General features: G+C 54.1%; 1 protein-coding gene across 4 annotated transcripts; it reads left to right on the top strand.

The window, feature by feature from the left end:
- Positions 1 to 479: 479 nt before the first annotated feature.
- MAMSTR (MEF2 activating motif and SAP domain containing transcriptional regulator) lies at positions 480 to 11,152 on the top strand. 4 transcript variants are annotated; one of them, XM_065926455.1, is made up of 11 exons: positions 480 to 542; positions 1,096 to 1,179; positions 2,335 to 2,373; positions 2,995 to 3,170; positions 3,351 to 3,535; positions 3,857 to 3,959; positions 4,131 to 4,325; positions 4,609 to 4,812; positions 4,891 to 4,945; positions 5,702 to 5,785; positions 10,913 to 11,152. In XM_065926455.1, the coding sequence occupies exons 2-11, from the start codon at positions 1,122 to 1,124 to the stop codon at positions 10,963 to 10,965; spliced, it is 1,152 nt and encodes a 383-aa protein (XP_065782527.1). In that variant the 5' UTR covers positions 480 to 542; positions 1,096 to 1,121; the 3' UTR covers positions 10,966 to 11,152. The 4 variants fall into 4 exon arrangements, with proteins under 4 accessions (XP_065782527.1, XP_065782528.1, XP_065782526.1 ...); XM_065926456.1 differs by lacking the exon at positions 5,702 to 5,785; XM_065926454.1 differs by having other exon boundaries at positions 5,702 to 11,152.

Here is an 11,152-nt window from a genome sequence, read left to right as displayed (position 1 = left end):
CCAACTTCTCTCTTGGGTCCAGGAGTTCAAGCCTCTGCCTCTTTTCCTTCAAACCCAGGAATTTAGCTCTCCAGTCCCCTCCTCCCTCAGACCCCGGAGGTTGGTGCTCCAGTTTGAACTCCCCCACCTCCCCCCGAATCCGACTCCTGCTGCTGCGTCAGGGAAAAAGAAGGCGACAGGTGGCACCTGTCTGCAGGGCCGGGGCAAGACCACCTGCCGCTGCTGCTCACCCCGAGCTCCTCTCTTGGCACCTGCCCCTGTCAGTCTGCCCGCCGCTGCCCAGCCCGACCCCGCAGCCCCAGGACGCGGGGGAGCGAGCTGGGAACCCCGAGGTCCGCCCCGCCCCAGCCCCTCCCAGCCCGTGCTCCCTCCCCTTCTCAGGATGCCAGGAGGGGCTCCTGTCTACCCCGCCCTGCTCCCGACACGCCCCCAAAAGGGTGGGGTCCGAGGCGGTCCCAGGCTGGTAGGGCGGAGCCTGCGGCCTCCAGCCTTGACCAGCGGACTCGACCCACTCCAGAGCGCCGCTGCGCCGAGTCCACCTGGTGAGAAGGCCCTGGGATACGGGCTGGGAGGGGAACCCGCCTTAACTCTCCTGTCACCTCTGTGATCCCAGTCCCTTCCCCACAAACAGTGATGGCTGACGCCCACCCGCGCCCCCGCAACCCTTCTCAAATGCAAGTGTCAGAGACCCTTCCACTCCCTAGGGACCTGTCGGATCCCCGCTTCCCCTCTTGATCAAGGCTGTTGGATTCTAGGCCCCTTAGAGTATTGAGTTCCTGCCCTTCACCCCCTTTTCCCTCCGTCTCCTTTCATAGACCCGGAGTCCAGGCCACCAGTGCCCTCCTTCTTAGGACTCAGGAGTCCCAGGCCTCAGGTGCTTCTTCCCGCAGGCTCTAGGAATTGGGGCCCTCGGCGTGTCCTCTCTCACACCCAGGAGTCTGGGCCCCCAGTCCCCTCCACCCCCAGGATCCAGAAGGTATGGCCTGAGGCCGCTCCCGACTCTAGGCTCCTCAGGCCCTTCCCTGCTGCGTTCACACGCAGGGGACGCCTCCTGACCTCCACTCTGACCCTGCCTCCCCCCTCCACCCCACCCAGCCCAGGTCCCCATCCCAGCCTTGGCAATGACCCTGGCGGCTTCCTCCCAGCGCTCCCAAATCATTCGGTCCAAGTTCCGATCTGGTGAGAGCTTTCTTTCTGTGCACGTCGGGAAGGGATCCCCCTGGTCCTGGGAATATATTCTCAACCTGGGAGTATGCACCGCGGGGCGATGTGGGGAGGTGATCCCCAAGAGGCATGTGTTCTCGATGCAAAACATTATTTGTGTAGAAAGAAGACCCCAGCAAAGGGGTGGAGTTCTGGTTGACAGTGAGTGTGCAAATGGCTGATGCAATGCTCACGTGAAGAGCGGGGAGTGGGCGGCCAGGGGTGGGTGTGCAGAGGACCAAGTACCACAAAGGAACAGGGGCTTAAAGTGACAAGTGCTCAAAGCAGAAGAGTGTCCACAGTGGGGACTTCAGAGTGGAACTGCGGGCGAGGGGACAGTGAGCTCTCAAGCCTTGAAAGTGTCGAAGGTGGCATTTCAGGTCCCAGCGCAGATGGAAAATGTGCAAGTGGGTGTAGACCTGGAGGCCAAGTCCGGAGTAGACAGAGCATGCTTGAGGGTGCAGACGAGTCTGCTTCTGTGGTTGGGTGGGTGCAAAGACACCAGGAATCAGAGAGCAAGGAGTGTGCAAGAGTACATGTGCACGAAGAAATGTGCAAAGAGAGATCCTGGCTTCAAAACTGGGGGTGAAATCCCTAGTGGGCAACCAAGTGTGTTAATGTGGCTGGGTGTGTGCCAAGATGGTGAGGTAAGGATGAAGAGTAGCAAAGGGCACCAGTGTATAAAAGTGGTATAAGTGTAAGACTAGAGTCCTGGGAAATACGTGTTTAGAGGTTGATGTGCAAAAGGGAGGCTGAGAAGTAGGGAGTGGGCGTGTGCAAAGCAGGATGTGCAGATAAAAGGAGGCAATGAAGAACAGACACTAAGATGGCAGTTGGGCAGAGGATAGGGTGGGCGCAGGCTTGTGAAGGGGCAGGTCGGGGGACAGGCTGCCTTCTGCCTGCACGCTGGCTGGCTCCCCGCCCCAGAACAGCTCTGGCCTTTGCTGCCGTGCTGGCAGAGAGCAAGCAGGAGGCCCGGGAAGGGAGCAGGCTGCCTGCCCACCCGCCTGCATGGGGTGTGTAAGGGGGCTGGACACACGTGTCCCGCCAACAACTGCAGCTCACACTCGCCTGCCAGGCCAGGCTCTTGGACACTCCCTTCCCGCCTCTCTCCTCCCACTCCTTCCACAGTCCTTCAGCTTCGGATCCACAGACGGTATCAGGACCCGAGTAAGTGTGGGCCCTGAAAGGGAGGGAATGGTGGCCCCACTTCCCTTAGGGCACCCTGGGGGGCAGCTGCCACACATCTTGCTTTGGTTCCTGAGCCCAATCTCTATGCCCCAGGGTTCATTGTGGTCCCCTCCTGTCCTTCCCCAGGACCCATGGGTACAGATCCCCAGCTGCCCCACCGGCTAGGAGCTTCTCTTCCTGCCCTTGGGCTTTTCCCACTCCAGTGAAATGCATGAATCCAGATCCTGTTTCTTGGGAGAATATAGGCATCCCAGACTCCACACTTGGCACACATGCAAATCTCAGGATGTGACTTTCAGCTTCTCTCTCTCCCCAAGAACCCAGAGTGCTGGCTCCACCCTTCTCCCAGCAAAACCTCAGAAATCTGGGATCCTGTTACCACACCCCTTGATGACTGAGGACGAGATTCCTGCCTTTCTTGAGAATGGAAAAGTCTGGGTCCCTTGCGCTTCTGCCCTTAGATCCAGGAATCCCGGCGCTTAGCTCCCACCACTTGGTTTTCACTCCCCACATCTGTCCTTCTGCACTTGGAGGCTGGGGCCTCCAGGGCCCTCCTTCCCACACAGCCTTCTTTCTCCCTGCCTGGCGTGCTGCCTGCAGCCCTCTCAGGGTCCTTCGCCGCCTCTCCAGTCTTGGATCCTGATCCATGGATCTCAGCTGCAGATCCGGCTCTGGCTCTGGCCCCAGCCTCCCCACCGGGCCCAGCCCCTTTCCTCTCCAACCCTGGAGCCCTTCTTCCTGAGCAGAAACCCTGCCCTTGGAGGTCTCTGAAGAAGGTGAGTCTCTATCAAAGTGAAGGGAAGTCCCCCTGAGAGTCTAGCCTTGGTCCTCCTTGCTGCTGCCCGTTTTGCTTCTCTCTGATGGCAATAAGCCGACCCCATATACTTTGCATGGGGCTCTGGGACAGTAGAGCAGGAACGGAGCAGAAGCATACGACATCATACCTGCTCTTTCAGGAGTCTCCCAAGACCTCCCTACACTGGAGGGAGCCCAAGCCCAAGGGGAACTTGACATACCACCAGTACATACCCCCAGCGCCAAGGCAAGGGTGCAGGGCAGACCCCCAGGTTGAAGGGTCGCCCTTGGATCCCCCTGGACCGCCTCTGTGGGAAGGGACAAACTTACAGCAGCCACCTCCTAGGTATGACCCCCATTTTTGTTCTCCGGGAAGTTCAGGCCCCCAGCTCCCTCCTCCTCAAGGACCCGAGTGCAGGTCCTCAGCCCCCTCTTCCTTCAGTTCCCAGGAATCCTGACCTCCTACCCAAGAGTCTGATCCCTCTCCCCTCAGTTCCTCTTCTCCCATGCATGGGAACTAGCCTCCCGTGCTTGCTCGCTCAGAGCCCCACAACTCGGGTCCCTCACTTTCCCGCATCTTCATGAACCCATGTCTTTGAGGACTCCAGAATGCCTTTTCTCTCTCTGCTCCTTCTAACCTCTGTTTCCCCCTCGAAACTATCGCCAGGATGAAGCCCACACCCCTCACTCCCTCCCCACCAGGAGTCCCCAACCCTTCGCCCCTGCCACACAAGTTGGAACTTCAGACCCTCAAACTGGAGGAGCTGACGGTGAGTTTGGGGAGTTGCGAGGTTCAGAAGTCTAACCCTACAGCCTTTGCTGCATTGGAGATCCGGGTCCCCAGTTCGTCCTCTCTCGGGTTCCAAATGTCCAGCCCCAGCAAACCCCCACCTGTGCCCCGGAGCCCGCCTAGCACGTCCTCTCCCCGCCTCCCACCCTAGGTCTCAGAGCTCCGGCAGCAGCTGCGGCTGCGGGGCCTCCCGGTGTCGGGGACCAAGTCAATGCTTCTGGAGCGCATGCGCGGCGGCGCCCCGCCCCGCGAACGGCCGAAGGCTCGGCGCGAGGACCGTCCGGCGGGCGCCCCCTGGCCTCGCTTCAGGCCCAAGGCTTTAGGAGCCGCCCGGAGTGCGTGCTCGGTGAGGGCGGGGCTGCCTGCGTGGACCAATGAAGAGAAGCTAAAGCGGGATGGGACGGCAAGCCGAGAAAAGAACAGCCAATAAAGTGTGGGGGCGTGGTTAAGAGCCAAGGGGGAGGATCTTAAGAGAAGAGAAGCCAATGAAAGAAAGGGGCGTGGCCTAATGAGGCGGGGTCAATGAGTGAAGGACGGGGCGCAGGCCTGGGGTGGAACCACAGATAGCGAGTGGGTGGGGTTGACCCCCAGTGGGCGCAGCTTATAGAAATTACCCTTCGTGGTTCCAGTTCAAGCTGAGTCCAACGTCTCATTCACCGCCTCCTCCACGTGCCGCGGAAACCCTGGTGACTGCTTCGGCTTCGGCTCTGGTTCCGGTTGCGACGACGTCTCAGGCTCCAACTCCAGCTCCAGTGCCGGTCCCTTCCTCAGCACCGGCCTCAGCAGCCCTGACCCTGGAGGAGGAGCTGCAGGAGGCGATCCGCAGAGCGCAGGTGAGAGAGAGCGGGCCTAGGGTCTCGGACAGGATCAGGCTGGAGTCCCAGGTTCACGCTGCTGCTCCGTCTCCGCAGCTGCTTCCGAACCGGGGCATTGATGACATCCTGGAGGATCAGGTGGAGCCTGAGGGTAAGAGCCGAACTCCTTGATTTGAGGAAAAGGGGGACGCGGTCCAAGGTTCTGGATTCCTGGGTCTTACGGAGGAGTGGTCTGGGGACCCAGACTCCTGGAAAGGACAAATAGGGAGCTAGGGTCCGGACCTCTGCTTTCCTAAGCTCACGCTGCATTTCTTCCCCTGCAGACCCGCTGCCCGCCATCTCCTTGGACTTCCCTGGCTCCTTCGACATGCTGTCCCCCTCCCCGGACTCTGAAGGCCTCTCTTCTGTCTTCTCTTCCTCACTTCCTTCCCCCACGAATTCCCCGTCCCCCTCTCCCAGGGGCCCCACGGACTCCTTGGATTGGCTGGAGGCTCTGAGTGGGGGTCCCCCTCTGGGCTGTGGTCCCCCAGCCCCCAGCATTTTCTCTGCTGACTTATCTGATTCCAGTGGCACCAGGCTGTGGGACCTGCTGGAGGATCCATGGTGATGGATTTTGGGGTTTCCAGGGACTGCGAACTGGTGGGGATGGAGAGGTCACAGAGATAGGATCTGTGTGTGTGGTGGGGGTGAGCAGAGGTGGTTGTAACAACTAGCAGAGTCCCTCCCACCACAGACACAAAATCAGAGATAACTCATCTCCACCTGGCCCCTGCACTGCTGCTGACATGCCAACCTCCTAACTTCTGCCTGACCTCCATATGATCCCCTCTGTGCTTGTGTTGTTGGGAGCAAAGAGGTTTCATTTGCTGCTGACCAGGACAAACAAGCTGCTTGATGCTTCCTTCAGAGACCTCATGGATGTTTTTGTTCCACACTATCACCCTCACATCTCACCGACTGGATGGCTGCCTGTTGCTGGGGAACCTGGAAGGTGATCTCTGCTTTTTTGGATGCAACAGGGAGACAGGGATGAGCGGGAAGAAAGAGAATAGTCTGCCAGACCCTTGGCTTCTGATTGGAGATGAGAAAAATCAGATGTGTCATGAATCTGAGGTCAGATTCTCTTAGAAGCAGAATCTGAGACAAGATCCTTGTGTCCATGATTTAGTAAAGACATGCTCCCAGGAGAAAACAATAAAGGAATAGATGAAACAGAACAGGGATGAGGAAGAAGACTAGCAAGGGTGTGGTGTCAGGTGAAGTCCCAATCTCAGCCTAATCCGTTTGGGAGCTCTGGAGGATAAATCAAGTAGAGTCATTCCCACCTTGAAGCAAAGGGAACTGGGCCTCTGAGGCAAATGGAAATTCCTGCTTGGATTTATTATTGCTGAATAACAAGCCACCCCAAGATTTAGATTGTTCTCAATTCCATGTGTGTTAAGTCTCTTCAGTTGTCTCCAACTCTTTGCGACTCCATGGCCTGTAGCCTACCAGGTTCCTCTGTCCAAGGGGTTTTCCAGGCAAGAATACTAGAGTGGGCTGCCATTTCCTTCTCCAGGGGATCTTCCTGATGCAGGGATGGAAACTGCTTCTCTTATGTCTTCTGCATTGGCAGGTGGGTTCTTTACCACTAGCACCACCTGGGACTAGCCTGTAATTGTTCACAATTCCGTGGATTGACTGGGCTCAGTGACATGGTTCTTTGGTACCATACAGCATCAACTAAAGCCACAGTCATCTTAGGGCCCAGCTGGGCTGTAACATCCAAGATGGTGCACTCAGATGCATCTGGCCCCTTGGTAGGGGTGGCTAGGAGGCATGACCCTACTGGACTGTGGGATATCTGGACTTCTTGCATTCTCAATGTAGTCTCACTGCTTTCCCTCTCCATGTGGTTTCTTTCTCCAACAGGTAGCTGGACCCCTTACTTGGTAGCTCAGGGCTCCCCAGAGTGAGCATTCCTCAGGGAAAGAAGCAGAAACTTAGCGATTTTTTAAATACTAAGATTGGAACTGGCACAGTGTCGCTTCCACCACGTTCTACTCCTTCATGTAAGTCAGGGCAGCTCAGGCTGAATATGAGAGAATACTACACAAATGTGTGAATTTCGGGGGCATGGTCATTGGGGGCTATCTTTGGGGACTTGCTACTATATGCCTCTAAGGCAGTCGTGGGCCACATGTCACAGGAAGGGGGCAAGAAATAAACTCCCAGGCACCTTGAGCCCAACAGCAGTCCTGGAAACAAAGTTGCAGGGTAGGTTGTTAGCAGCAAACTGTTTTAAAATATAGGTTTTATTATTATTATGTATGGTGAGGCCAATAGATCAGGAGACAATTGTCAGTGAAAAAATAGTTTGTTATTTTCACAGGTCCCAAAGGCAGGGGGCATTGCCAAGCTATGCAGGGCTATATGGAGAAGCACCAGGGTCAATCAGGATGTAGAGGGGAAGAGGAGAAACTTGGACCTGAGAGTCTTTATTGTGGTTTCCTTAGGAAATAACAGATGTGCCAAGGATCTGTAAGCTTAGGATTGTCTGGTTTGAATAATGTCAGCAGGCTCTGGGGTGTAAGAGTTACCTGGAACTTGTCCTTGGAGGGGCAGATGGATAGTGGCCTGAAATATAGAGATCCATACAGAAAGTGGTTTGAGGTATAGGCTCTGGGTTGGTTGGTTTGCATGTGAAGGACATGCTTAGGTGTGAGTCCTTACTTACCTCTAGGAATTAGCCAGCCCTGGGAGGGGCAGACCCTCCCTCGGCAAAGCCCCAGATGTCAAAGCTCCAGAAATACAGAAAATAAAAAGGCATGATTAATGCATAAAACACTCAGAAGCTGAGCATTGGGTGCACAGAACTGTAAGAAGAATGTGAGGGGACCTGGGCAGGTCAACAACGGTGTCCACTACAAGTAAGAATATGCTGCAGATTGGTTATACATTACCATGCCTAGAGTTGTGACTTCCTCTGTCACTGTCATGTAAGTTTCTTTATTCCTTCCTACAGCCCAGTGTGACAGAGAGAGTTCACTGAGACTGTCCACAAACCAGACCTGGCAAGTGACATGCACTGATAGATATTAACCACCATTACTAGTTGCTGATCCACAATTCTAGTGCCTCAAAGTGTGTAAACTCCAGTGAATATTGAAGATTCAAGATAAATATGGAAGGGAACAAATGCTCATTACCATGAGGGAAAGGGAATCTTCGGTGTCTTCCAAACCCATCAGATGGAATTTGTCACCCTCACTTTCCAGAGGAAATAATTAAAGATCAGAGAAGGGGAGTGACTTGCCCAGTATCACACAAATAGGAGGTGTTGGAGTAGGGTTTTAAATTGGATTCATAAATCCACAGCCTGTGCCCTCAAGGTTGAAAAATCGAAGAGCCTCGATCTCTGCTCTGGTGAAGCTCAGTCATTTGAAAAGAGAGGGTCCCAGTGCAGGGTGATAAGTATTTTCATGGCAATGGGATAGGAGGGGCATGAATCCTAGAAAGTACCAGAATTTACAGGGGAATGGGACAGGGTGGTCAGAGGAAACATTTTTTGCTAAGACTCAAAGGATTGAGGAGATAGTCAGGAATCCTTTGGAAGACAGCATCCTTGTTGAGGGTGAAGAACACACAAAGGCTTGATGGTGTGAAGGGTGCTGTTACCTGGGGAACTGTGAGGTCAGGGTTCCTGGAATAAAAGTGGATGTCCGTGCTATGGCCGAATCTGGGACTAGAGAGGTGGATGGCGGCTGGGTCTTGCAGGGTCCTTTATGTCAGGCTGAACGTTGCTGGGAAAGGGATACAGTCAGCCCTGGGGAAGGGGTCTTCCTTTTTTTCTATTTCCCGCCTGACACTTCTGTACCTCCGTTCCCACCTCTGTCTGCCCCCGTGTCCTCCTCACTCTGTCCCCATCTCTCCGACGTCCAGACGAGGGCAACATTGGGCTGAGAGCCTGCGGGCCCTGTGTGCAGTCCCAGAGAAGAGCCGAGGCTAGGGGCAGCTAGCTAAGGAACTGTCTGGAAGGTGGAGATGGGACAGACAGACCCAGGAATGGGTGGGGTGTGCAGGGGTGAATCCAGAGCCTGAGGGACGGGCTTGACTCCTGTCTTCTCCTCTGCCTGTCCTCTAGCCCTTCTCCAGAAGTTTTGTTGCAGGAAGGGGGACCCTTTCCAGGGCTCGAGAGTGGGCTCTTGTCTAACACTCAGAAATGAATTGTCCAAGGAGACACACAGACAATTTGTGTTGACAAAGCAAGAGATTTTATTGGAAAGGGTGGGAACTGCTCTGCCAATCTCAGGGTTTTATGGTGATGGGATTAGTCTCTGGGTTATCTTTGGTTGGTCTTCAGACTCAGAGTCCTTCCTGGTGGCTCACGCATTGCTCAGCCAAGATGGACGTCAGCAAGAAGGATCTGGCGGCGGTAGTACACGTGGGGTTTCCTTTTGACCTCTCCGGAACTCTTGTGGTGGCCGTGGTTTATTAGTTCCGTGTTCCTTACCAGGATCACCTGTCATAAAATAACTTACCAGATGGTTACTATGGAGCCTGCCCAGCGTGGATGGTTTCAGTCGGTGTACCTCCCGCAGCAGTTTCAGCCACTTCTTCCTGCCTCTGAAGAGAGTGCTGGGCCTCCCCCGAGCGGGTGGGAAAAATGAGGGCTGGTCCTGTGCGGGAGCTTGGGGGAGGATGAGGTCAGATGGGGGGGTCTCCCACCATGCTGCCTTTCCATGATCTCAGCTGAAGCATGAAAAAGACCCAGAATATATTTGGGGTAGCCATTCCCTTCTCCAGGGGATCTTCTCAACCCAGTGATCAAACCCAGATCTCCTGCATTGCAGGAATATTCTTTACCGTCTGAGCCACCAGGGAAGCCCAATGTTTGACAAACTACCCAAATTACCAATTTATCTTATAGACATATTCCCCAGAAGGGTACAATCATATTCATTGGGTAGACTGGAGAAGAATATACATATATATATGTATGTATTTCTCTTTCTTCTTTCTTTTCTTCTGGTGGTGCAACTTGTGGGATCATAGTTCCATAATCAGGGATTAGACTCACTCCCTTGGCCTTGAAAGCCCAGAGTCCTAACCACAGAACCACCAGGGAATTCCTTAAAAAAAAAATAAATTCTTCCTCTTCTCTTTCCACCCCACCCCTTCCTCCCTGTCTCTTTTTCCCTCCCCTCTCTGTTACCACATATCTAGTTGGCTGCTTCCAATGCTGACTTCTATTCTGCCTTTTACCTCCACCTTATTTTTTCTTTCTCTTGCACCAGTGGTGGCCAGCCCCCCCAGCTCCCAGCTCCACCAACCCCCCAAGACCATCATCCTCACCCTCCCTCATCCTCTCCATCACCCATCCTCCTCTCCCTCATCATCATCATCAAGCACAGCCCCTTAGGGACCTATGGGAGAATTTCTCTGGGAAACACACCCAGGAGTGGGTTGACATAGTGGCAGGTACCAAAGTGGTTGAGAGTCTCATCTCTGGGGTCAAATCCACCTGAGTGGACTTATCTCTCCATCACTAACTTCATGGCCTAGAGCAAGCCATTTAAACTCTTGATGCCTCAGTTCCTCCATCCATATAATGGGAACAAAGGCAATAGTACTTTGTGGGGTTGGTATGAGGAATAACCAAGTTAACTTGTGTAAAGTGCTTAGAACAATGCTGGCATACAGTAAGTGCTCATTAAGTGTCAGCAATTGTTGGGCTTCCCTGGTGGTCCAGTTGTTAAGAATCCGCCTGCCGATGCAGAGGACACAGCTTCCATCCCTGGGCTGAGAGGATCCCACATGCCACGGGGCAACTAGCCCCGTGTGCCACAACGACTGAGCCCACGTGCTTCCACTACTGAAGCCCCAGAGACCATGCTCTGCAACAAGAAGCCCGCCCACCACAATGAAGAGTCCCCACTCACCACAACTAGAGAAAGCCCACGCACAGCAACAAATATCTAGTACAGCCAAAAAGCAAAATAAATAATTTGTTTTAAGTCAAAGACCTTTAGTTCCTCCTCAAGGGCTGTAGATAATATTCTGAGTCATCCTTTGAGTCGTTTTGCAGATACTGAAATCCCCATCAGGTGAAAGACGTTAATTATATGCTGCCCACAAGTTTGCAGACCCCAGAGTGGTTGGAACCAGAAGAATGATGATGTTGACTTCTGATTACCTCACCACCAACCAATCAGAAGAATGTCCAAGAGCTGATTACACACCCCAAGACCACCCTTCTGCTCCCATCTTTAAAAATCTTCCCCTAAAAGCCACCGGGAAGTTTGGGTCTTTTAAGCACCAGCTGCCTGGACTCCTTGCTTGGTGCCTGCAATAAACGCTGTGCTTTCCTTCACCACAA

This window comes from Muntiacus reevesi, chromosome 2 (assembly GCF_963930625.1).
Source record: "Muntiacus reevesi chromosome 2, mMunRee1.1, whole genome shotgun sequence".
Taxonomy (NCBI): domain Eukaryota; kingdom Metazoa; phylum Chordata; class Mammalia; order Artiodactyla; family Cervidae; genus Muntiacus; species Muntiacus reevesi.
Note: the sequence above shows the minus strand (reverse complement) of the source record. Positions and strands in the feature narration are given on the sequence as shown.